Source organism: Balaenoptera borealis (assembly GCF_965194805.1).
Source record: "Balaenoptera borealis genome assembly, chromosome: 7".
Lineage (NCBI taxonomy): Eukaryota > Metazoa > Chordata > Mammalia > Artiodactyla > Balaenopteridae > Balaenoptera > Balaenoptera borealis.
Genome location: NC_138864.1, coordinates 118,792,528 through 118,820,212, shown reverse-complemented (window position 1 = coordinate 118,820,212; position 27,685 = coordinate 118,792,528). Strand labels below are relative to the sequence as shown.

The 27,685-nt window shown below is 44.5% G+C and overlaps 1 protein-coding gene across 6 annotated transcripts in view; it reads left to right on the top strand.

The window, feature by feature from the left end:
- The window catches only part of LOC309632695 (TRPM8 channel-associated factor 1), an 88,029-nt gene that overhangs the window by 11,544 nt on the left and 48,800 nt on the right, over positions 1-27,685 (top strand). The window contains exons 1-7 of one of the 6 annotated variants that reach the window (XM_082400464.1): positions 3,862-4,020; positions 12,801-13,434; positions 21,878-22,872; positions 23,162-23,259; positions 24,397-24,610; positions 24,926-25,165; positions 26,210-26,547. In XM_082400464.1, the coding sequence (XP_082256590.1) occupies positions 12,815-13,434; positions 21,878-22,872; positions 23,162-23,259; positions 24,397-24,610; positions 24,926-25,165; positions 26,210-26,547 (2,505 nt within the window). In that variant the 5' untranslated portion in view covers positions 3,862-4,020; positions 12,801-12,814. Of the gene's footprint in view, positions 1-3,861; positions 4,021-5,978; positions 6,193-12,800; positions 13,435-21,877; positions 22,873-23,161; positions 23,260-24,396; positions 24,611-24,925; positions 25,166-26,209; positions 26,548-27,685 lie in introns of those variants that run through there. The other 5 variants (XM_082400463.1, XM_082400462.1, XM_082400461.1 and 2 more) reach the window with 5 other exon arrangements.

Sequence of the window (27,685 nt, the reverse complement as noted above, 5' to 3'; positions counted from 1 at the left end):
CATTAATTATTAGCATATTGCTTCTGTTTCACTCTCTCTCCTCTTCTTCTGGGAGTCTAATTACACATATGTCAAGACTTTTTACTATGTCTCATAATTCTTATTATAGTTTTACTGTATCCTTTCATCTCCTTATGCATCCTTTCTTTCCTCTGTGTGTTATTTTTAGATACTTTCTACTGATTCTTGTTGCAGTTCATCATTCTTTGGTCATTTGTGTCTAATATGGTATTACAACCAACTATTGAATTCCTGATTTCAATGATTAAGTTTTATTTCTAAAATTTCCATTTATGTTTTAATTCTATACTGGAATTCTCCAGCCTATTTCTCTTATTTTTGAACACATTAATCACAGTTATTTTAAAATCAGTCCCTGTCTAAGAACTCAAATGTCTGAACCACTTGTCTGTTTCTATCTTTTGTTGTTTCTCTTGAGTTCTTGATAATTCATCCTTATTTTTAGCCTCCTTCTAAATTTTTGATTGGATGCAGGACATCATGAATGAAAAATCAGAAAGTTCTGGTTGATGTTATTGTTTATCAAAGAGGATTTTTCTGGGGTGGGGGACAGATAAAGTACCAGCAGATTACTTTAATACTATCAGAGATTAGCTTTAAGCTTTCCTAGAATTGGTCCTTTTCAGGTTTTTCCTTTATCCAAGAGCATAGACCTTACTTCTCAGGCATTACTCTTATTCATATGCCATGGTTTTTCTCATGTCTCAAATGAAAGCAGATAGTGTTGATAAAAATCAGTTACTTTGGTGGGACTTGACCTCCATATTTCCATAGTAGTACAGCTACTGAAATGACTGCTCAATTGATTGGCATTTTAGCCGTTATTTTCTGCAAGTTTTTTGGGTCTCTCCCTGTGCATGCATAGCTTAGGAGTCAGCCAGTGACTTAAGGGGAATTTGTACATAGATTTTTAGATTCACTTCTCTGAGGTTTCTTCTTGTCTGAAATTTCACCTCTTTGAGTTTTAACTGGTTTGGTAATCTTGAACCAGTAAGGCTGACACTTCCTGCTTGGCCTCAGTTATCCTGCATTGTGAACTGGAAAATGCCCCAAAAGAAGAAGCCACAGTGAATGTGCAGTTCATGTCCTGTGTTTTCCTTCCCTCAGGATTGTAGCTTCTCTCATCCTGCTCATATTGTTTGCTCTTCAAAGTCTTCCCTTGTTTCCTACATTTTATCCAACTTTTATTGCTGTTTTTAGTGGAAGCGTTGTTCTAAACAAGGTATTTTCTCAGTGACAGAATTGGAAGTCTCTCACCATTTTGTCTTACGTCTCAGATTATTTATCTAAGATTATTTTATTTCTTCTTGAGATATATCCTTTAGAATGTCTGTTAAAGCAGACCTTTTGATAATAAATTCTCAATATTTGTGGGTCTGAAAGTAACATTTAAGACTCTTATAATAGAAAGTAGGGGATTTCCCTGGCGGTCCAGTGGTTAAGACTCTGTGCTTCCATTAATGCAGGGGGCACAGCTTCCATCCCTGGTGGGGGAATAAGATCCCACATGCCTCAGCGCGGCCAGAAAATAAAAAGTAGTTTAAAGAAGGTAGTGCCGGGGTGGCACTAGGGAGGAGAAAGCAGTGAGGGTAGCTTTTGGGTAGCTTCCAGACTATTAAGGATAGTGCTGCTTTGAACATTCTAGTACATGTCTTTTGGTGATGTGTGTATGCATTTCTGTTGGGTATATACTTAAGAGTGGTATTACTGAATAGTCTTATTTTTTATTTCAAAATAATTTTTGTAACATTTTAAAAATACAAAATATCTAAAGAAAAAATTACTGGTCAACCCTTCCCACTTCCTGAGGTGGCCAAATATATCCTTATTTTTCCTGTTAGATAAACAGAAACACACAAAAGTAGGATCATTAATTTTTCACTGAAAATATATGTTGAGAGCATTTCTCAAGGTTTGACTTGAGCTTATCTTTGTAAAAACTGCGTAACATTTTGTAGTATGGACTGTTAATAACTTCTTCATTCATTCCTATGTTGCTGAGTATCTACAGAACTTAATATCTCGAAAGTTATTTCAGTGCTTTCAGGATTTCATGGCAGTCTCTATTACTCAGGGCAGAAACTGGAAAGTAAAACAGAACCTCTAGGAGAAGTAGAAATAAGAAAGGATACAAGATTTATAATTGAGCTAGTGAGGTGGAGTCTGAAACAGGGAAGGAGAGGATAGAACCAGTTGAAATTTTGGGAGACAGAGAAAAGAAAACAAAAGACTTAAGGGAGAAAATTAAAAGAGCACGAAGATGAGGAGAAAACTTACAATACAGAAAATTTGTAATTTGGTCAGTTTTCTATGTCACGGTCCTATTTGTTTCATAGAGGAGTGATCCTAGGATTGCTTTCCTCACCCCACAATCATCTGTCTTGTCCATTCAACCATCAATTGGACATCATGGAGCACCTGTTTACGGCCATATGAAGTGGAAAATCTGGAGAAGAATGAAAGAGTTCTTGGCTTGTGCTTACTCTAGTTTGGGGAGTTGTAATGAAACCCTGAAGTAGTACAAGGTGTGGTACCCTACCCACTTTACCTTGAATCCACATTCCTGTGGAAGGTCCAGCCTGGACACTGTTTTGTGCTAGGGGAGAAAGCTTTAAAATTGTCTCTTCCTGAGGATAGTTTGGTCTGGGGACATCTTCTTAGGTACCCAGCGTATAGGGACCAGGCTGGTGATGGGTGAGGGGTGAGGAAACAGGACAGTATACAGAGGTCCCACAGATCTTGTAGGCCTTTGGGGCCAGCCATAAAAAGGGGCTGTGGTTTTCACCCTGGTTTCTTTTTTTTTTTTTTTAAACATCTTTATTGGAGTATAATTGCTTTACAATGATGTGTTAGTTTCTGCTTTATAACAAAGTGAATCAGTTATACATATACATATGTCCCCATATCTCTTCCCTCTTGCATCTCCCTCCCTCCCACCCTCCCTATCCCACCCCTCTAGGTGGTCACAAAGCACCGAGCTGATCTCCCTGTGCTATGCGGCTGCTTCCCACTAGCTATCTATTTTACGTTTGGTAGTGTATATATGTCACCCTGGTTTCTAATGTTGAGCTCACCAAGCTAGATGAGCAGACAGCTGATTCAAGACAGTACGTGGTCAGGCATAAAGCCAGATCCTGGCTCAAAAGTCAAGTGTTGCATCCCACTCTTTCTTGATTAAAATGAGTCAGGACTAGGAACGAAATTCAAGAAACCCATACACAGGGAGAAATCATATTTATAGAAGGGTCACTACCGGCTGCTTGAGCAAGGATATTTTATCTATTCTTAGTTGATTAAATTTATCTGTTTTTACCACAAAATAATATACATTACCGTTGAAACGTTAATGAGGTGTATGAAGAAAAAGTACAAGTAATCTTCTCTTTACTGTCCGATTCTTATAGTTTGATGTATGTCTTCCATAAAATTTGTGCTTATATAAGCATATAAAAATATTTTTAAAGTTATTTGCATAAAAATGCAAACTCTCCGTTTTACTACCACGTTAAATGTTTATTAAAAATATAAATATAGCCAAACTCCTGGCAAATATATATAGATTTAACACATCCTTGGAAATAGTTGTATTATTTTATATAAAGAACTATCACTATCCACCAACTCGATTGCTGGTAAATAGTCTCACGAATTTCTTTTTCCGCAAACTGCCCTGCCGCACTGCCGAGGCGGGGGCGGGGCTCTCCGTCCTGGATTTGCTGGGGGCATCTGCGCGCAGAAACTGACACAAAGCGGGGCCTCTGCGGTTTGGGGGCTGCCGGCCAGGCTCCGCCCCCACCGCTGCGTCAGCCAATCAGCTCCCGCGACGGCCGCCTTCTCCTTCCCCCACCCCCACCGCTGCTCACCTCTACCCGCAGCTTCCACCACCACCTCCACCAATTTTCAAATCCCGGGCTGTGTGCCCCCTTCTCCGTGTCACGTCTCTGCAGAGGAGTCCCTTCCCCCTTTGAAGTAGCGGGTGTGGCTATTGCTGGACTACGGGTGAGTCTTGTACAAAGATGGTTTCTGGGACCAGAGCAGGCCACGGAGCACCAACCGAGTTCCCTGCGGCCGGGCTGGGAGAGGGAGGGACGCGGCCAGGGTCCCAGGGGAGTGGGCCCAGCGGGACTGAGAAAGTGGTCGGGTTTTTGGTCTGAGACCAGTTGGGCCTAAGGAGGCAGATGTCTTTCAAAGAGGATTCCCTGCGGTTTCTCCATGTCTGTTTCTGGCTCTGCTTTTTTTTCTACTACTCTGGCTTTTATTTCTTTAGTTCTGTATTTCTTCTCCTCCAGGAAGGTAACCATTAAAAGTCTAATGCATTCTTGCCCTTTCTAAACATTTTTCATAAGAAAATCTTTCAAAGCTACAGATAAGTACAGAAAATAATATAACAGATTTATCAGATGTTGACATTTTATCACCTTTCCTTCAGCTCCCTCTTTCTATCTCAATGTCACTCCCCCTCTCTCCCTCTGTGTGTCTCTCCTCCTTTTTAAGAAACAAAATCTGACATTTAAAACCTTTTCCCCACCAAGTCTCATGCCACCATCCTGAGAGGTAAGTTAGGTTGTATCCCTCCCATGTATATTTTTGTCCTTCTATTATTTATTTTTATGTATGCAGTATATGCATTTTTGTTTTGAATTTTAAATTTTTCATGAAACAATGTTTCAGGGTTTTACCTTGGTGCTACTAGTCTTGGCATTTCAGACCCAAAAGGGTCTTAGCAAGCAAGTCACCAGCCCTCTTTGTTTAGCAGAGGACCCTGACCCCTGGAGAAGATAAAAGACATCCTGGCCATCACTCCTTCACCGAGCAGGATCCTGAATTCAGGTCCTCTTGATTACTGTTCCTGGCATTTGCTCTATGTAAACCCTGCCAGTGAGCTCACCTGCCCACATGCTCCTATTGAATATTGTTCATATGATTCAATTTGGGGAAAGGGGATTGAAGGGAGACGGAGAAAGGAAATATGACTTGGATTTGGACCAAAATCCTAATCAAGATGAAAAAGTATGCATTTTCTTGAAGCATATTTATTAAATCTTAGGATGACCAGAATATTTATTTAACAAGCAGTCATACAGCCTTACTGTATATGCCAGACATTGATCTAAGAACTTTGTATTCACTCACCAGGCTTAAGCCGAGGCACAGAGGAATTAAGTAACTTGTGCAAAGTCACTCAGCCCGTAAAGTATAGCACTAAGATCTGAATCCAGGTTATCTGGTGACAGTCTGAGTTCCTAACCATTACCCTACATTATACTACCGTAGCACCTGAGCTAGGTGAAGTCACCACACAAAGTAGGAACTTGCAATTCAGAGAAGGGAGGAGCAACTGTCAACTGGTCTTCAGAAAGGACTTTAGGAAAGAAAGAGGATTTGAAAAGTACACAGAAGAATAAATTTTAGCCACCTATTGTTTGCTTGAAATATAATATATTCTTATTTTTAATTTACAAAACAACACAAATAACAGTGCAAATGATGCAGCGCTATATAAAAGTTGCCCTGCGCTATTCCTCAAATTAAACAATATTAGCAGGTAGGGTAGAGATGTAGCTATCTTTTCACCACCATAATACAAATATATGGAGGGATGTTTTTTATTATAAAAATGAAAGCATATTCAACAATTTCTACAATTTTTATTTTTCCCTAGGCAATATGTCAAGTACATTCCTCCAACGAAATGGAGATCTAACCTTTTCATGAGAATTGAATAATACTCTGTAGACTGTGTCCTATGGTTTGTTCAGCCATTTCCTTTACTAATGACTAGTCAGAGAAGTTTTGTCTTTAATTAGACGGCCGTCCCCACTGCCAGAATGGGGGCCACCTCAATGCCAAGGCGACAGGGCCGGCGACACAAAGAAGTGCTGTCCCCTGCCAAGCGCCGCCCCTCGGGGTCGCGGTCCCGCCCAGGAGGAAGCGGGGAGGAGGAGACTAGTCCGGAACCCGCCCCCCCTCCACGCTCCGTCTCCGCCCAGCTCGCTCGCCCTGCGCCGCTTGCAGGGACGCCCCTTCCCCGCAGAATCTTGCGTCTCCCTCTGCCCGCAGCCCTCCTTCTCCCAGCTGCCGCCTTGGAAGTTGCAGGGCGACCTGGTGAGTGGCCCTCTCCGAATGCCCCGCAGGCTGGACCAGGGGCGGGTGGCCGTGGACTGAGCTCGGGTAGGGAGAGGGCGGTGCCGGAGGCCGAGGGGGCGCGAGCGGGGCGCGGGCGGACCTGCGGGCCCCGGCGAGCGGCAGGGTTGTCGGTTCCCAGATAGGGGCACAATCCCGCGCTGTTGTGTCCGCCTTCCTGTGAGAGATTGTTCTCTGTTCTCTGGCTCTGCATCCCTCCTGCCGCATTGCTCCTCCTCTTGGGGTTCTAACATCTGATGTTTGTTTAATTGCTTTGTGTTGTCGAGTTACGCACAAAGATGGCCTAGAGAAACAGCATCTAATTCGCAGCTTTATCGGGTGAGACTACCGTAGCCCAGGGAGGTGGCAGGGCTTGCTCAGGGTCACACAGGGAGCTGGTGATAGAGCATCACTTCTGTCCTACTGCCCTTTGATCTTTGCAAACACTCTCTGGGACTGAGATCCCTCGCCCACTTGCATTGCCCCCACGGAGACTAGGGGATGTGTGTGTGTGTGTCTAGGAGGGGCCGATGGTCTGTGTACCTCCAACCCACCCAGACCTCCGTGCCAGCGGGCCTGGAGAATTCCCTGCCAACGCACGCGAGCTTTTCCGCTGTCTTCCCTCCTCTCACCCTTCCCTCTGCTGCTTCCCCCCACCTCAGCCCCCTCTCCACTCCTCTGACGTCACCGACATGCTCTTTGCAGACTGGCTCTGGGCCTGGGGAGGAAAGTCTGGCCTGGTGAGGGCCTGGAGAGGAAAGGAGGGAGGGGGATCCCACACCAGAACTTAGTCCTGACAGCCCCTCGGAGTCAAGGCCGGCCCTCTCCCACACTGTCCATTTGATAGGACACGCTCTGAAGCCGATGATCAACAGCTAGTAAGAGGCAACACCTGGATTTTTTTTTTTTTTTAACTCAGGTCTCACTCATGGGTTCATACTCCTCCATTATGCTATTTTCCTGGGATTTACCTAGTGAGAGAAGTGAGCAAATATGAGTGAGAGAAAGACAGAGAGCCCAGGGGGAACTTAGGAATTAAGAAGGGAGCGCATTAAGATTAAACTAGAGGAATAGAAAAAGCAAAGTTCTGAATCATGCCTACTTTTATGGGGATGGGGGGAGGAATTGATTCCGGAGGGCCACAAGAGGGCCTTCAAAGATGTTAGTAATGGTCTGTTTTTTAAGCTCGGTGATTGGTATATGGAAGTTTGTTTAATTTTTAAATCGTTTTATTATTATTTTACCACCCATATTCTTCCACGTGCATTACATATTCTTTTAAATGTATGAATTAAACCATTTTAAGTGAAAAATAAGTAAGATTGGGCTGGTATGAACCCACCCCAATTCTGGCTATTATTAACGGAAGATGGTGGACATTGGAAAAGATACTGGACATATAAGGAAAAATAAACAAAGAGTTCATGGAAAAAAAGGCATGAAGACGAGAAGACCTATAGAATTGGGTGTCTGTGATATGGATCATTTTTCAAGGCCCGAATAGCTATATGCTGAAGAATTGATCCCAGGTTTGCCCTTACATCCACATCCATGATTCAGTCGTCCATCCCGTGGAGCACCTCTTCATTCTTGTGGGGAATCCGTCCCCTGACCTCAGATACTTACTCTACTTTGGTGATTTCAAATCAAGCTACAGTGCAGGATGTGGTGCAATATCCAAGGCAGGCCCACTACCTTCTTCCCTTCTAGATATGTCTCTTAAAGGGAGGCCCCGTTTAGGTACCATGGGGCCTCTTTGTGGAAGGGGTAAGGGATCTGTAAAGCTCTCTCCCTGAGTTACAGGTCGTGCCTGAGGTGCCTTCTACTCCCGAAGTGCCTTGGGTTCCTTTAGTTAGCGGGCCTGGGGAGAGAAGGCAGGATCCACAGAAGGAGAACCAAGGATGAAGAACTTAAGGGGAGAAATAAGAGATTCCCCCAGGCTATGTCCATCTGCGCTCACCAAGCTAGGAGGGCAAACAGGGATTCGGGCACAAAGAAGAAGCATTTAGTTGAAAAATCGAGTGTGGGAGTCATTGATAGCTGGTTAAAATGGGGACAGAACCGGCTACAAAGTTCAGGGAACCTCCACAGAGGAGGAATTGACATTTATTGGTGGACAAATGTACAACTTGGGAGATGAAGGAAGACATTTTAGAATGAGTGAGATAGGATCAGTTGATGAATCCAATCATTTATATATTCAATCATTTAATGTGTTTACTTGATTGAATTTATATTACCTGTGCTATTTTTAATTGTAATAGCAATACATGCAACAATTCAAAGGATTGTTGTGCAGGCTTATATAAAGAGAAAGAATACTTTTCACCTTTTCCTTTCCCATGCAGTCAGTGTTAGCTTGTTGAAATGTGACCTCCATAGTTTTCTGTTTATATAAAATCCTAGTAACAGGCTTATGTATTTCTGGTACTTAAGAACGTGGACTCCAGTGCTAGATTTCCTGGGTTTGAATGAAGGATCCACTTACCACCTATGTGACTTAAGCAAGTGACAAGTTCTCTGGCCATCAGGTTTTTTGTTTTGTTTGTTTTTTGGTCTTGCGCATTTAAAAAATTGGGATAGTGATTAGTACATACCTCATAGGTTTATTGTCAGGATTAAATAATGTATGTAAAGCACTTATAATGATGCCTGCAACCTGGTAAGCACTATATTGTCGTCACTACTACTAAAATTACTAGTACTACTATTGTTAGTATCTTCATCCATACAAAGGTGGGGTTTTGTCCTACATATTATAGCAATTTGAAATTTTCACTTCAGATATATCTAGGACCTTCTAGGTAGAAGAAAAATAGGTTTAACACTGTTCTTTATAAAAGCCTCGTGATATTCTGTAATACAGATTATCATGCTTTTCTCAAGCATTCTCCTTCTCAAAGCTTGTCTTGCCACACTCAGAGCCTTGCTATCAGACTAAGGCTGACAGGGCAGCCTCACTCACGGTGCAGGAACAAGGAAAACCGGCAGAGAGAAGGGCGCTCAGGTGGTTCCACCCAAACCCCACTCACCTCAGGCCACCCGTCAAGCCCAGGAACCAGGGGGGAGACTCACAAGGAAAAGCACCCCTCTTCTCCCTTGTCCCCTACTCTTCAAATCTCCAGGCCACCTGTCCATCCCTTCGTCACTTCTCTCCAGATATTTCTTCTCCCATGAACTAGCTCAGAGCACAACTACTGAGACAGAACTACGAGCTCCCTGCTCTAGGTGTGTTTGGAGTACCACCGCTGGCGGCAGCATGGCAGTTGTTTACAGCGTGTGTATGGGCGGCCGCCTGGGGGCTGTGCCCCAGGGTCTCAGGTTCGGTGCCATGGCCTATCTGGGGGATACATGGAAGTTGGGTAGCTGTGACTTTGGGTTAGAGATCCTGTACCTACGGGAGTCAAAAATGGTTCTAGGAAATATTGTTTGTCATCTGTCTATCTCCCTGTCTAGGTTTTCACTTATCTATCTCCATTTGTAGTTTTGTTTGGCAGTGACCATCCTTGTGCATATATCTTTAATACTGCTGTTCTTATTTTTGTAAGAAAGGTTATTAGTAGGCTTGCTGATCTTAAGATGGGCACACCTTTGAAACTGAGTTGCCACCGTCAGATTGCTTTCAGATTCTCAGTCCTACTAACAGACTGTGCTAGTGTTTCCATAGCCTTTGGGACATTGGACATTATTATCTTTACCTTCCTCTCCTCCTCTTCCTCCTCCTCCTCTTCCTCTTTCTTTTTTGCCCCCTTCTTTCTGGACAATCTTATGGGCAATGTACATTGTATTTCAATTGCCTGATTAGTGATATTGAGCATAGTTTCATAGATTAATTAAGTTTCCTTTTCTGTGAATATCTTCTCTTAGAAAGGTAGGATTTCAGTGGCTTGAAAGATGTGGGAGAGGGTACAGGAAGAAAGAGAATGGAAAGAGAACCTAAAATGAAAGCAGGGCATGTCCAGGAAGGCCAAGTATCCTGGAAGCTGCAAGAGATATGCTGGAAAGTAAGAAGCAGCCAGCCCTGGAGGCCTTAAACCCCAAGAGGAAGCTCAGATTTTCCCCTGTGGGCAAAGGCGAAGCTCTGGGGGGTTCTTTTCTGGGAAATAATACAATCAGTGGCTGTGGAAGAATAAAGGCGAGAACAGATGCTGGTGACTTAGAAGCTGGGTCCATTGAGTCCAGGAATGAATCACTGAGGACCCAAACTGGGTTAACGGCAGTGTGATTGGAAACCATGAAGGACGAACGACATTGTGACCAGCTGGATACGGAGCAGAAGAGAGAAAGGACACAACTGTGACTCCTTGCCGTTTGCTGTCCTGGCTATTTGTGGACACCAGGAGGAGCCAGGGACGTGACAGATTCTTATTAACCAACTGTTTGCTGATTGTATCTTCTCAGTAGTTCTCTGGGGTGGAGGTTACCCTCTTTAACAACTAGGGACCTCGAGCTTATGTTTCTACCCAAGAGGAGCTAACTTGGAGGGAAAAGAATAAATTTAAGACTTTTTAGTTTTAGAGACAGTTACAAATGGCAGAGTGTGCTTTCAATAGGGGTCTTGAGTTTACTACTTATGTCAGCACCAGGGCCTTTGCATCTGTGGCCTGGGGAAGGCACAGAGAAGGCCTCTGCCAAGGGCCCATAGAAATCCTTGAGAACGAAATATAATCATCAGTATTAGTACTGGCTCCAAAATATGAAACCTGTAAAATCAGAGTCAATAAATGCTTAATCCAGTGTTGGTAAACTCTAACATTAGGTTAGATTTCTTTTCGCTTTATAATCCCTATTTTGCACACACTTAAATAGCTTATTCTTAACCAAGTAATTTTAAGGAAAGATATATAATAATTGAACATGTATATATCTACATATCTATAGATCCATATATAATACATAATGGAAAGGCACTTAACCTATGCTATTCCTTTAATCTTCAGAACAATCCTATGTGGTAGATAGTATTATCCCTACTTAATGAACGAGGAAGCTAAGTTCAGCCTAACTTCAGAGCCTAAGCTCGTAATTGCTTTGCCATAGTACCTTGAGTGAGCATATTCTTTCACAGGGAAAAAAGCAGTAAGGGCCAGAGATAAACACCTAAAGAATATCTGCATTTTCAGAAGAGGGGAGAGAAGGATAGGAATGAAGCGGTTTGAGAGGTTACACATGATGAGCTTGGCTCAGGCCATAAGGTTAGAGGTGGTAATAGCCTCAAGGACCAGGAGAGCAGCATTGTCCAGACCCACTGAGTGGTCAGTGAGGCCTGGATGTCCTGACTATTAAACACGTCTGTCCTTGAGGGAAGTGCTTCAGTGAAGTGCATATAGAGGAGTTCAGACTGCAGAGAGACCTTAAGCGGGGAGCTCGTGGTGAAAAAGCAGAGGGTTTTTGTGAGTACGCATCCACAGACATACACACCTTTCTCTGCTATGTCCAGGTGCAAGTAAGAATCTGCCGTAAGTTCATAAATTGTTAACCTCTGCTTCTGATTGTCTGGGACCTGGACTCAAGCCAGAGGACTTCTGCTTTCCTCTTACCCAGCCTATGACTGTGACCAAAGAACCCTCTATGAGGACCCAGACTTTTCAGACTGAAATTCTGGCCCCAAGCTGAGATTAATACCATCAGTGTGGAAGCCGAATGGGGAGGAGTGGGGCTGGGGAGATAGCGTGCTACACCACTGCGTTGGTTTCCACTGGTTACTGCAGCAAAGTACCACAAACTGGGTAGCTTACAACAACAGAAATGTATTCTCTAACACAACGGTCCCCAACCTTTTTGGCACCAGGGACCGGTTTCGTGGAAGACAATTTTTCCACGGACGGGCGGCGGGGGGCGCGGGGATGGTTCAGGCGGTAATGCGACAGATGGGGAGCGATGGGGAGCGGGAGATGAAGCTTCACCCGCCGCTCACCTCCTGCTGTGTGGCTCAGTTCCTTACAGGCTGCAGACCGGTAGTGGTCCGCGGCCCAGGGGTTGGGGACCCCTGCTCTAACAGTTCTGGAGGCTTAGAAGTTTGAAATCCAAGTGTTGACAGGTTTGGTTCTTTCTGGAAGTTCTGAAGGAGAATCTGTTCCACGCCTCTCTTCTACCTTCTGGTGTGTGCCAGCAATCTTTGGCATTCCTTGGCTTATAGAGACATCACCCCAATCTCTGCCTACATGTTCTTGTAGCCTGTGTGTCTCTCCCCTGTGTACCTGTGTCTGTGTCCAAATATTCTCTTCTTATAAGGACACTAGTCATTAGATTAGCGCCCACTCAAATCCAGTATGACCACACCTTAACTTGATTACATCTGCAAAGACCCTATTTCCAAATAAGATCACACTCACAGGTGCTGGGAATTAGTACTTAAATATATGTCTTTGGAGACGCAATTCTGCCCAAATTCTTCACTTCTGTTTGCTTCCTTCTGTGATGCAAAATGCCGAGCTTGTTTAGTTTGACCATGAGAATGTTAGCTGACAGGGCACAACAGGGTCTCCTGGATTGGAGACACTGACGGCCCTGATGAGTGCTTGAGTCAGTTCACAGTGTCGGTCTCATCTGCTTAATGGGAAGAATTGCCCCAGCTAGTGGAGGAGTGAACTCTTGGCTTGCTTGTTTGTTTATCCATTCTTCACCAGGCTGAGTCTTTGCTTTCCTCTCTGCAGAAGCCGATCCAGCCATGGCGACTCCGTCTGCTGCCTTTGAGGCCCTTATGAATGGAGTGACAAGCTGGGATGTCCCCGAAGATGCCATCCCGTGTGAACTGCTTCTAATTGGAGAGGCCTCCTTCCCGGTGATGGTGAATGACATGGGCCAGGTCCTCATTGCTGCCTCTTCCTATGGCCGAGGCCGCCTGGTGGTGGTGTCCCACGAGGACTACTTGGTGGAGGCCCAGCTCACTCCTTTTCTCCTCAATGCAGTGGGTTGGCTTTGCTCTTCCCCTGGGGCTCCTGTTGGTGTACACCCATCCCTGGCACCTCTGGCCAAAATCCTTGAGGGCTCTGGTGTAGAGGCAAAGGTTGAACCAGAAGTGAAAGACTCCCTGGGGGTTTACTGTATTGATGCCTACAGCGAAACCATGACTGAAAAGTTGGTCAAGTTCATGAAACGTGGAGGGGGCTTGCTAATTGGAGGCCAAGCCTGGGATTGGGCCAACCAGGGCGACGATGAAAGGGTTCTGTTCACGTTCCCTGGGAACCTTGTGACCAGCGTGGCCGGCGTGTACTTCACCGACAATAAAGGGGACACGAGTTTCTTTAAAGTCTCTAAGAAGATGCCCAAGATCCCTGTCTTAGTTAGGTGAGTGCATTACCCCAGTGGGGAGTTGGTCCCAGGTTAAAAAGCAGAAGGTGCTTCTTGTCTTCAGGCTACTTCCAGGCTAACAGAAGAGAATCTGGCACTCAACATGGATTCGCCATAAATCAACCAGAGTATTAAAATACCCTGAGGCGGGGGGGGGGGGGGCAGGATCCCTGTTGCCTCCTCAGACCAGATCACTTAGCTCTTTGAGGGGAGAAACATCTTAGTGACCATTATGTCCCCCAGCATCTTGTTTAGTAAGATATATTGCTGAATCCTAGGGTTCACATGACTAATCCAGGAAGGTGACAGGTGAAGGTTGCTTGCAGCTGAAATGTAAGGAAAAGGAAGACGGACACGAGGGGTCCAGTAAGACAGAGTCTAGAGAGCTGTGCGAAAGGTTTTGAAATGTCCAACCAGATAGGGTTAGGATGGAAGTAAAAACTAGAGGATTTAGAAGTTGAGATACCAGAAAGATGGCACAAGTTCTGTGTGCTAGATCTTAAATCTAGGAGTCAGAGATGATTTTTATCTCTGGAAGCAAAAGATCTGATGGAGGATGAAGGAGGCAGCTGATGGGTGCCGAGATAGGCTACACAGAAAGTTCTTTGAGGGCCTTGCCCAGCCTGTTCCCTTCACATTGTGCTCACATATGGTGCTGAACATGGAGCAGGTTAGTAGGTGCTCAGTAAACATGTGTTGGATGGATGATTGGATGGATGAAGAGAGAGATGAGAAGCTGGGGTAGTCCCAGAAGTAGAAAAATCACACCAGGCCACGCCCTATATTGTGCATGAAAACTCTCAGCATCCTTGGAGCAAAGAGCATTGGTATTTCTGTCCAGTGGGAGCAGAATGAGGTAGAGCTGAGTGAGGAGGGTACACCGGGGTTAGTACAGAGACTTAGGGGATGAGCTGTGGCCTCTCCTTGGCATGGAACTCCTGGAACACCCCACAGCTCCATTCTCATATGTGCAGTGAGGAAAGAGTTGTTCAGAGGCACAGTGACTGATCAGATTGATCAAACTTCAGCTTACTAGTGATCTTCATTCTAAGGAACAGGAAGGTAAAACTTGGGCATAATTCTATTTCTTAACAGCGTAATCCTTTAGTTGCCTTAAAAGATGTTTTTCTCTATCAAAATCATACCTCTTTTTTCTTTGGCTATGCCTATATCATCTCATCATCACTGAATCTGAATTTTTTTTTTTTGGTTAAATCATGTGAGTGTGTGTGTGTGCATGCGTGCACGTGGGAAATCAACTTGAAGGCTAACGCAGGAGGAAAAATCAGACTTAATAAGGGAAGTGCATAGAATCTCCTGTGGAGATTATGGGTTATTAGCATCGGTTATTCACTAGGTAAGACTGCATCACAACTCTTGACTCTGTGCTTGTGCAGGTAGGTATATCATAGAATTACTTATATGTTATGAGGGTCATTTTTTGACTTGTGGATGGATTGAAGATGGCAGCAATGATTTCCTAAGTTAATTGGCTGAGATGAAGTGAAGAGAAGGAAAAGGTACAAGAGAATATATGTGTCTGTGTGTGTGTGTCACATATATACATTTCTTAACTTATCTACATTAAGAAATACCTATGCATAGGTTGAGATGAGTAGGGAAAAAGAGAAAAGAAAAACCTCTCCTCACCCCGCAGTTTCCTTAATATTAGCTCTCAAGCACCCAGTATGTGCATTCCATCCAACCCTCCTTCCCTCCCTCCTTCCCTCTCCCTTGCTCATCCCTTATTCCCTTCCTGCTACAAAGTAATATAATCACAGAGTTCAAAAAATCAAAACAATGCTGAAAGGTCAACATCAACCTATCTTTCTCCTGCCTCCTGTTGTGGTCGTTACCAAACTATACATTTATCCAAATTCATTAATTATAAACCTAAATTGTGTGAATTTTACTTTATGTAAATTAAATCTCGATTAACCTTTGAAAATATATTTGTTAAAATAGGACTTTAAAAAATAAACTGAGATATAATCAGATTCATGTATAAGGATTGCAATTCAGCATTGTTTGTTATTGGGAAGAGAATAAATTATAGAACACTATACAATGGATTATTAACTAACCATTAAACATATTATGTTTCCAAGAATATTTAAGGACAAGGGAAAAATCTTCGGGGATACTATTAAGTGAAATAAAATAGGATACTAATTGTGGTTCAATATGTTCCCAATTTTGTTAAAAAAAAAAATAGCTATGTGTAGAAAATATTACATAAGAAGAAAGCCCAAAATATCAGTAATAGGTAGATCTCTTGATTGTGGGATACTGATAGGTGATTTTCAGTTATAAACTTTAATTTTCAAACTTCCTATCAAATTTTTTAAGAAGGCATATATTTCATTACCTTGCTTCACATGCAATTCAGAAATCACATTAAAAATCTTCCACATCTTTATGACACACAAATGCTTTTTTATTTAATAAGCAGAAAATATTTTTAAAATTCTAACTCTCTTAATCACTTTTTTTTCACTTTCCTTTCTAATATTTCTGAAACATGCACACACACATGCACATGCAGTGTTGCCAATACAGTTGACCCTTGAACAACTTGAGGGTTTGGGTCATCCATCTACACAGTTGAAAATCCACGTATAACTTACAGTAGGCCCCCTGTATCTTCGGTTCCATATCCTCAGATTCAACCAACTGTGAAACGTGCTGTACTGTGGTATTTAGTATTGAAAAAAAAACCCTGTGTAGAAGTGGACCTGCACAATTCAAACCTATGTTGTTCAAGGGTCAACTGTACTTTTGAATTATGATTCTTCTTCATTGGATACTCTTTTAGATTACTTTTTCAACATTGCTGGATCTCTTATTTTTTCATTTTCATTTTAAAATTATTAAATCATAAACCCACAATACAACTCTCTTTTCACCTTTGCACATTATTTTCCCCACTCATTCATAATTTTACTCCCTTGTCATCTTAGTATACATGCTATTTTGAATTCTGCTCATAAACATTTTTCATTCTATGTAATCTTTAAAATTATACTTGATTCATTTTATGCAAATGCCAGTGTATATACGTCATTTATTTAATCATTTGCCTACTGTTGAAGATTTGGATCTTTCTTCAGTCCTCTTGTAATTATGTAATACTGTATAACATATCATCAACGCATTTTCAGCAATACTAGATACCAACATGCTTCTATTAGAATTCAAGAAGGAAGATTATTTCCATCACAGGCTGTCAGGTTCACATTGAAAGCCCCTGTGGGTTTAGTTACTCTGCCCAAATATCTTGTTATTTATTTTTAAACCCACATTTGAACATGCGAGTGTGAATTAAGATAGCTTTAACCTTGCTACTTGCACATTTCTTAACTAAATTAAATTCTAAATAAGATACTGGGATGAACCTTCTAAGAATAAACTGTCCACAGGTCTTATCAGGATGAATCAAATTTTTATCAGAAGAAGTTACTACTTTTATGATGGAAAAATAAAACCCTAAGTAATAAAACCAGATGACCTACTTTTAGCCTGGTGAGAATACCTGCAGATATCAGGACACAAGTCTCATAGTCACTGCCCTCACCTCCTGCCTGGAAGGCACCATGATCTGCACTTAGAGCACTAGCCACCATGTTGTCTGTATGACCACACCGCCTGTACTCTGTTCCCTGAACAATTTCTAATCTTCCATCCGCTTATCCTCGGAGGTCTCCACTGTATCTCCAGATCTGAGGGCAATGGCTATTGTACTTTAAATGCAGAACCAGTCCCACCTTCTATTAAGTATTTCATTTGAACAAACACTGGATCCATTGTCATAAACACAGCCTCATTTCAAGACTCAGGATTCTAGTAAGAGATTTCATATCTACTGGGAAAAGCACAGATTTTAGTGGAGGCCAAATTTAATACGTTCCCAAGCTCTGTCTGGTGCTTGCTCTAAAACCTTGAGCCATAAGTAAGCCTCATCTCTAAAGTAGGATTAATAATGACTACCTTTAAGGGTGGTTGTGAGGATTAAATGAATTAAGAAACATGTTCAGAGTACCTAAAACACTTTAATTATTTTGACATCAGCCTTCAGGCTGTGGTAATGTAAGCGTATGAGGTCATGAATATCATTTCCAAACATTGAAAATTACTTGGCAGCCATCATTATGCTGCTTTGCCCCAAGTCATGTACGTTTCTGCAGTTGTATAAGCTATTGATATTTTAACTGGTATTTTTCCTACTTCATCCACCAAACTGAGGCAGCAGCATCACGATGGATTGCCATGTTTTACCCTCTTTCTACATTTAACAAAACAGGGACTAGACACTGAATTGGCTTTACCAATAAAGGTACTTGATGCTGATTAAACATATCATTAGATAACCAATCTGAGGGAGGTTTGGTGAGAATCCACCACAATAATTTGCTGTTTTTTGGATAAGAAGGCCCTTGTCTCATTTTAACACAAATCTCAGGCTTCTGTTAGAGTTCTAGTTCTATGTGTGTTCATTCATCCATTCATTTAGCCAGCAATTTATTCGGTATATGCTATGTCTCAGGCTTTATTTCTTATTTCAAAAAAATGATTTCCAAAGATCTGAGAATTAGAAGAGCAGAAACATCTCCAATAACCAGGCCTGGAGGAAATCACAAAAACCAAGTAACTGTTGTAGGAAGAGGGCTTGTGATATCAAGGTTCGGTAGAACCTGGAAACCTGGGCTTGCTGCCAGCAACTGCACGCCGTGACCTTAGCGTGTGCTTTCAACTCTCTTTCTCCCTCTAAATGGGAAGTGCTGGAGTAGAAGGTCCTTGCCCTCATTTCAGCTATTACTCCATTGAGATTGGTTTTCAGTCTTCAGTAATCCCTGTATATTCACAGTCATCAGAGATGCAGAGAAAAGCATGTCGAACAGTGGTCATGCTCTGAAATGTCCACATGCTCCAAATTCCTTGGCTTGAAAACACCCCTGTGAAACCTGAATTGGCAAACGTTATATAAATTGATGCCATATATAGATAGATAGATAGATAGATAGATAGATACACACACATATATATATGTATATAGACATCTCCACTTCATTTTGAAAGATGGCCAAGGGATATTATATAGAAAAGTCTTTTGAATTTCAGATTATGAAGATTTCAGGATTTTGAAAATTGACTATCTACTTCAAATGAGCCGAAATGAAACAAGAAAACTGCCAAATTCCTGAAGATAGTCAACATGTATATGACTCCCCAAGTAGTTTGGAAAACAAAAATATCTGAACAGATATTAATAACTTATTTGTAACAAGGATCCACAAGTCTTTGGAGGTCATTGCTAGGATAGATAGAATGCTAACTGCAGATGTTGGTCAGGGTCATGGCCCTGTGAGATGGGGTGAGCATACCTACCTAACTGTGAGCTTCTTACTACAGTCCTAGCCATGTATAGTAGAATTGTATTAACTGGTTCTCATAAAATAAATTAGAAGTTTTTAGAGAGTGAATTCAAGTGGGAAGATATGCCACTTTAGAAGAGAAATTGCTAAGTCACAATTCAGTTTTCTTTTCCTTTTTATGCACATTTTCCTTTTTTCAATTTCAAAATATATGCTTACTGGAAAAAAGAGAAATAGTCCCAAAGTATACAAAGTAAGAAGTGAAAGATCTTCGGCCTCCACCTCTGCCTCTTACTAATTCTTCCCAGAGGTAATCACTGCTTACAGTTTGGCCTGTATCTTTTTTGATGCTAATTCTACATGAACTCTTTCAGAAAGTAAGAGGGGACGAAAGTTTTTGTAACTTATTAAAACATTATTTCTCTGATGCTAAAACCAGAAAAAGACATTGCAAGACAAGAAAACTACAGAACAATGTCCCTCATGAACATAGATGCAAAAATTCTTAATAAAATATTGTAAGTAGACTACAATATATAAAAAGGATAATACATCATGACCAAGTAAGGCTTATTCTAGGAATGCTTGGCTGGTTTAACATTCAAATATCAAATTAATTATTCTGTTAATACAGAATAAATGAGAAACACCATATATATTCAATAGATGTACACAGACAAAAAAAACCTTTGACAAAATTCAGTGTAAAATCATGACAAAATTTCAGCTAACTAGAAATAAAAGGGAACTTCTTCAGTGTGATGAGTTCTCTTAGAAAAACCTATAGCTAAGAACTTAATGGTGAAATACCCTGAGACTGAGAACAAGGCAAGGAAGGATAGCTGTTTCCACAAATGATGATTAATCCCTGTTCTTTTGTTTTCTTGGTCTTCTCTTTCACATATGTGCAGTTACAGATTCTTCTGTTCTCTTGGGTTTCTGATCAGTCTGATTTCATTTGATTTATATTTCCTATAAATTCCTCCTGTCCCAGCTTGCTGATTGCACCCTTCTTGAAATATAGTGAATCTAGTGCTATCATGACTTTATTGTCTTTTTTTAATAACTTTTGTTTCATTTCAGAACAGAGAGGGAAAAGAAAAGTAAAAATCCAATTCAGGTTTTTTTATGAAACAACTATTTATCTCCCCCTGCACATAAGCCATGGCTGTCAGAAACAACAGACAGGTCTCTGACGATGCTCCCGGCTCAGCAGGGAGCATCTAGGGTCCTGCTGATGAAGCCCTGCTAGTGACGCAGTGTCTGGGTCTCAACTTTGCACATTCAGTATTGCTCATCTTGTAACAGGCTAACGTATAAATCTTCATACCAATGTAAATCACCTCTTCACTGACTACACCTGTAAAACAATTAATTGCATGAAATTTATGAACAGAACTCGTGACAAGAACTAAAACAAAGCATCGAGCTAATTTCCCCGTGCTATGCTGCTGCTTCCCACCAGCCAACTATTTTACATTCAGTGGTATATATATGTCGATGCTACTCGCACTTCACCCCAGCTTCCCTGTCCCACTCCAAGCCCTCAAGTCCATTCTCTACATCTGTGTCATTATTCCTGTCCTTCCCCTAGGTTCTTCATAACCTTTTTTTTTTTTTTTTAAGATTCCATATATATGCGTTAGCATACGGTATTTGTTTTTCTCTTCTGACTTACTTCAGTCTGTATGACAGACTCTAGGTCCATCCACCTCACTACAAATAACTCAGTTTCGTTTCTTTTTATGGCTGAGTAATATTACATTGTATATATGTGCCACATCTTCAATAAAGATCTATTAAAAAAAAAAGAACTAAAATATTTTCTATTTAATTTTGTATGCATAAAGTACTTAAATTTAAAAACGAATGTTTTTTGCTTTAGAATCAGCAAATTAAAGATACACTAAGATGTTGCTAGAGAAATATAAATGTCACAAAAAAATAGAAGATTTTGGTTGTCCTGGCCAGTGACTTTCTTTCTTTAGGCAGATGGTCCTGGGAAGTACTATTACTATCACAAGGTTGTTTGGTAAATTTGGAATCAGAGCAAGAACAGCTAGTTGAATGATTTTAATGGCTAGTGCTTCAAGGAGGTGGAGAGTCATCTTGCAGGGTGATACCTTTATCTTCAGGAAAGGTTTGCACCTGCTAAGAGGACTATAGTTTCCCCATCAGTTAATTACAGCTCTGCCAACCACAGAGAGTACAATACAAATACTGTAAACATGCCACCTACCTGACCCCCGTTTTTCCTTACAACTGCCTCTGACCATACAGTTGCCAGAGATTTACCTAACGAGAGTGACTTAACCAGCTCTGGGACCTCAAGCTTAGAGATCACTCTACCTCTTACCCCCTCATAATCCCACTACCTGGGGCTGCATCCCCCATTTTGGGGGTTATAGGTGTCCTGAAGTCTTATAGGAGTTTGTTACCCTTAGATAGGAACAGTTGGTGATGAGAAAAACCTTATAGCACAGATGTGTATCACTCCTGTTGGGCCGGCAATGAACGTGTGGGATTCTGGGTGTAGGCAGTCAATCCTCTTGGGTTCACATAACAGGAGGGTCCCACTAGAGTTGAGGCCGGTCAGCTCCCTGCCCCACCTTTTGAGATAATAGTGATTCTTCACTAGCGCCACTAACTCACTCAGCTCTCTGTTGACTTTATTTGTAGAAAATTAGCTGCATGAAATTATAAGCAAGCCTCCTTATAAGAATGAAACCATGATTTCCCATTCAGTTCTCTGTATAGTGCTGAAAAGGCTGAAACAAACCCTTAAATCCAGAATATTTAAGATACGGTATTGGGTATACCCAGCAGGACTTCTTTCGAGATTTCCTTTGGAGGGTTTGTACACAGAGAATGAGCAGAGCAGAATTAATGGCTGAGTGCCTCTGTCCTCCCTCAAACAAGTCTCCATACCCAGTGAGGCCAGGTCTGCCCACTTTGTTCTCCCAGTTCCCTTGTAAGAGCTAAAAATGGTATTAGTAGGTCTGACACTTGCTCTATGCTGGGTGCTGTTCTGAGCGCTTTGTAACAGAGAACACGTGTGTCTTTTGCAGTTGTGAAGACGATCTCTCTGAGGACAGAGATGAACTCCTGCACGGGATTTCTGAGCTGGACATCAGCAACTCGGACTGCTTCCCATCCCAGCTGCTAGTGCACGGGGCTTTAGCCTTTCCCCTGGGGCTGGATTCCTACCACGGCTGTGTCATAGCGGCTGCCCGCTACGGCCGGGGCCGGGTGGTCGTGACTGGCCACAAGGTCCTTTTCACCGTTGGTAAACTGGGCCCCTTTCTGCTCAATGCTGTCCGCTGGCTGGACGCGGGCCGCAGAGGCAAGATCGTGGTGCAGACAGAACTGAGGACTCTGAGCGGCCTGCTCGCAGTGGGGGGCATAGACAGCAGCATCGAGCCCAATCTGACCAGCGATGCCAGTGTCTATTGCTTTGAGCCCGTGAGTGATGTGGGAGTCAAGGAGCTGCAGGAGTTTGTAGCAGAGGGCGGGGGCCTGTTTGTTGGAGCCCAAGCCTGGTGGTGGGCCTTCAAGAACCCAGGAGTGTCCCCTTTGGCTCGGTTCCCAGGAAACCTCCTCCTCAACCCCTTTGGCATTAGCATCACCAGCCAAAGCCTCAACCCCGGGCCCTTTCGTACTCCTAAGGCAGGGATAAGGACCTATCATTTCCGTTCCACCCTGGCCGAGTTCCAGGTTATAATGGGCAGGAAGAGAGGGAACGTAGAAAAGGGCTGGTTGGCAAAGCTGGGACCGGATGGCGCAGCTTTCCTGCAGATCCCCGCAGAAGAGATCCCTGCCTACACGTCAGTGCATCGGCTCCTAAGGAAGCTGCTAAGTCGCTATCGGCTCCCAGTAGCGACCCGAGAGAACCCTGTCATCAACGACTGCTGTAGGGGTGCTATGCTCTCCCTGGCCACTGGGCTGGCCCACTCTGGAAGTGACCTCTCTCTGTTAGTCCCAGAAATTGAAGATATGTACAGCAGCCCCTACCTGCGCCCCTCGGACTCTCCTATCACTGTTGAGGTCAACTGCAATAATCCAGGTAAGGAATGAGGGGTGGGAGCCTGGCGGGGGGGAACTGGGGGGCAGTGGGTTGTGATGACTTCAGCAGCTTAGCTCCAGATCTGATCACCCCCAGGGGGCCATCTCCATCCTCTGCCGTGCACTCTCAAGGAGATGGGGGTTGAGGTTTTAGGTGATGTTTGGAAGAGTAGAGCCAGGGCAGCATGGAGGCAGGAAGATGTGCAGAGCTCGTGAAGGGACTCTGGAAGCTGGGTGGCGATGGAATCATGGAGGAAGGGTCATGTCTACTCTTCCTTTGCTTTTGGCAGGCACCAGGTATTGCTGGATGAGCACCGGGCTCTACATACCCGGGAGGCAGATTATAGAGGTCTCGCTGCCTGAAGCTGCTGCCTCTGCTGACCTGAAGGTAAGGCATGCCCCATCTCACCACACAACGTGGAACCCAAATATGGAAGCCAAATGCTCTTGCTTTCGTAGTGGGCATCTTACCTGACCTTCCTACAAAACCAACTGGCAATACAGGGCATGTACTTCTACCCCCTTAGTTGCTTAGGATGAAGCAACTAAGGTGCAGAACAGCTAACTGATTAATTTAAATGTATGGATTTGATACATTTCAGCGCCCAGGGCTCAAACCTAACCAACTTCTGGCTCAAGGTTTGTGCTTTTAACTTATGTCATAGGGTGGGGAATAAGAAAGGTCCCAGATGGCTGGTGCCCTAGCACACAGTCCAATAAATCTCAGTCCACGTTCCATCCCGCATACATTTCACCTCGAAGCACGAGGTCCTCCTGACTCCAGCTTCTTCCCGGTGACACCATACACTGTTCCTAGCTTGCCCAGTCCACGTCAGCCCTGTCACTTTCACATACACACGCCCTATTCACAAAATGAAGCTGCCGTCCTGCTCTGTCCCCCTTGTGGGTCATCGTGATGGTTAGCATCTCTTTTGTGCCTGTATCTGTCCTGGAACTTGTTGAGCATAAACCCGGGAGAACAGTCCCAGGATGCCTCTGAGGACAGGGGTGGCTCCACTGGCGCAGGAACAGGGGCCTGGGAGAACAGGTGGAACTGAATCAACCTTCCACTACAGCAACCGGTCACGTTGTCTCCCGCTGGGCCTCCTCTCAGGTCAAAAGGCAGGATCCCCTCTGCCCCTTCCCAAAGCCAGAATCACCACGGGGGAATAGGCAGCCTAGGATTCGGGCTGTTACAGAGACACCAAGGGACTCTGTGTGGGAGTCGCCCACCTCAGAATTAGCATCTGGGTCACACCTGGTGCCCCTACATCGGCGTCTCAGCATGACCCTTTGTGGAGCTGTTTGACCCGCCCTGAGAGTGAATTTACACGATGTTGTCCATACGACCTTGAGGGATGATACAGTTTCACGGGTTTAGCGCACAGGGCTTATAAATGGTGGGATGCCTGGACTTGCCTAGGGTCATGGCCCCGTGACCCTTCCTGTCCCCATGTCCTGGGCGCTCTCCCCTTCGGCTCGTGTATGCCCCAGGGTCACTAGGTGGGGGGTCTCTCTGCTCCAGGTACAGATTGGCTGCCACACCGATGACCTGACCAGGGCCAGCAAGCTGTTCCGAGGCCCCCTTGTGATTAACCGCTGCTGCCTGGACAAGCCCACAAAGTCGATCACCTGCCTCTGGGGGGGCCTCCTGTACATCATTGTGCCTCAGAGCAGCAAGCTGGGCTCTGTGCCCGTCACGGTTAAGGGGGCTGTGCATGCTCCCTACTACAGGCTAGGTGAGTGGACGCCCTGGCGCGAACCCCGAGGGACAGGGAGAGCTGGGGGTGAGGAGGTCATCTGGGCTGCCTGGTACAGGAGGAGAGAGATTCGGACTGGTGGAGGGAAGGGAGGTAAGCTTCCTTATAGTCAGCTTTGAGGCTAAGGGGATAAAGACCAAACTGTATCACATCCCTGGGACCTTTGTAGAAGAAGGATAGAGCAGGTATGTGGCTGTTCATGGCATTGGTGTTCTCCTGCTGGGGTTCAAGTTGAACGTGTTAATGTCAGGGATTTGGGGAAACAAGTTTCAAGCGCTGTGGCCTGTCTTCCAGGGGAGACATCCCAGGAGGAATGGAAGAGGCGTATCCAGGAGAATCCAGGTCCCTGGGGAGAGCTGGCTACAGACAACATCATCTTGACAGTGCCAACCGCAAACCTTCGCACTCTGGAGAACCCTGAACCACTGCTACGCCTCTGGGACGAGGTGATGCAGGCCGTGGCCCGGCTGGGGGCTGAGCCTTTCCCCCTGCGTCTGCCTCAGAGGATCGTAGCCGACGTGCAGATCTCAGTCGGTGGGTGCCTGGGGCGAACCTCTGTGCGTGCTGCCCCCCCCACCCCTTAGCGCCTTCCTTCTTGCAACAGTGATGCAGTGGGCAGCCAGCAGGGTAGAAGTGTTCTTATGGCAAGACATATAAAATGTAATCCTTGCTATTTAAATGGAAAGGGAAAAAAATGCGTCAAAAAAAAAAAGACTCGGCTGTGTCCCCCAACAAAACATTGGAAACTACCTAAGTGCCCAACAGTTATGGAATGGTTCAGTAATGTATTGTGTATACCTTCAATGGACATTAAGGAAGACATTTAAAGTGATATTTTGATGGCATAAGGAAATATGATGAGGTTATGTGACACATAAAAAGCAGGCCGTAGAACTATATGTACACAGTATGTTAACATATGTAACAGTTTTAGTCAAGAGATGTTATCAAACAGTGGGAATGGTGCAGGAAATACATGCTGGGTTTTCACAGACTTCCATCAGGGGACTTCAAGGAGTGGATAAAACCGACCGAGGGCCTCTTCCTAGGTCACAGGTGTTGGGAGGAAGCACTGAATAAAGAGATCTTTGCCAGAGGGTCAAGAGGCCTGAAAAATGAAGGGTGTATAGAAATTAAAGAACCAAGGAAATCTCTCTGGACCTTAGTTTTCTTGGCTTATGTAGATGATCACTATAAGGTAGTGTCGACGTGGGCAATTCCATGTCTAAATAATGAGAACCACAAGTTCTTAATTTTGAGAAAAGAGTATAATGATGGGTTCACATGGACAGAGCACTCTCACAGAAGTAGAAAAATTGAATGGTAACATGAACGGCGATCTGTAACCTGCCTCGGCTCCACAGCCAGTCAGAGTGGCGATGAAGCGTTATTACAGAATGAGAGGATAAGGAGGAAGGCCCGGGAGGGTCTGGGTGTTGCCCTTCTGAGCATTACAGGGTTCTGGAAGTCATGGGGTCGGCGGGGACTGGGTGTCTTGGGAGACACGATAGAGGGAATAATTTTGTTAGATGGGTGGGGAGCGCTCTAACCCTCTTTTCCCCCTCCTGCATTTCCCAGGCTGGATGCACGCAGGCTACCCCATCATGTGTCACCTGGAGTCGGTGCAGGAGCTCATCAGTGAGAAACTCATCAGAACCAAGGGGCTGTGGGGCCCTGTGCACGAGCTGGGCCGCAACCAGCAGCGGCAGGAGTGGGAGTTCCCCCCGCACACCACCGAGGCCACCTGCAACCTGTGGTGTGTCTACGTGCACGAGACGGTCCTGGGCATCCCTCGAGGACGAGCCAATATCGCTCTGTGGCCCCCAGTTCGGGAGAAGAGAGTCAGAATCTACCTGGGCAAGGGTCCCAATGTGAAAAACTGGAATGCGTGGACGGCCCTGGAAACATACTTACAGGTGCTGGGCCAGCGCGGGGGGTGGTGGGAGCCCCGCAGTGGGGACCCTGAGCAGATGGTAGCGTGGTGCCTGGGGGACCTCCCGCTGACCCGCCTCCCGCACCAGGCAGGGGAGGTGCTGACAGCGCCCAGGTGTGAAGGTGTTAGTTGAGGATGCTTCTCGGGGCATCACTTTGCATGGCCCTAGGGTGGACTTAATTGCCTCAGCCCCACCCTTCACCCCAGGACTCTGAAGAGATTTTTGAGAGTAGACAGAAAGCACTGAGAAAGGTTAAAAATTGGTGCAGGCAAATGTGATACTACAAATATAGTTGCTGTCACTGGCTTTAAACCTAGACATACCGGATACTGAAGCCAAACTGCGCTGTTTAAATAGCTCCCTAAAGCCGAACACGCCCCGACTTGTGCGTGCGCGCGAGCGCGCACACACACACACACACACACACACACACAAATATGTGGGAAAGGAGCTGTTTTTTCCCTAGGTGGGTAAACCGTCTTCTCATTATGACTTGGCTGTGCCTCAGTTTCCACCTTATAAGCAAGCCAGGTTTCCTCACTGGACTGGACATGGGGGTGGCCTTTGCCTTTTAGTCATCACGCAACACCCCAGTTCCAGCCCCCCAGTCCTTGGATCAGCTCCCAGCTCACTGTGGAGAGTTTCATCACCTTGGATTCTGGAGCTCAGTCTCAGGCCAGCCACACTCTATTCTGGCCCTTCCACCTGCTGGAGTTCTCACTGCGGATCCCCTCTGCCACAAGAATGACGGTGACACTGCTAGGAGACTGCTTTAACCTTGTCATCGGGACAGAAGTTCCTCCTCTGTGAAATCAAGTTGAGGTTGGAACTGCTTCCCTGGTGGCGCAGTGGTTAAGAATCCACGTGCCAATGCAGGGGACACGGGTTCGAGCCCTGGTCCGGGAAGATCCCACATGCTGCGGAGCAACTAAGCCCGTACACCACAACTACTGAGCCCGTGCTCTAGAGCCCATGCTCCACAACAAGAGAAGCCACCGCAATGAGAAGCCCTCACACCACAACAAAGAGTAGCCCCCGCTCGCCGCAACTAGAGAAAGCCCACATGGAGCAACAGAGACCCAGCGCAGCCAGAAATAAATAAATTAACATGGGCTGTTTC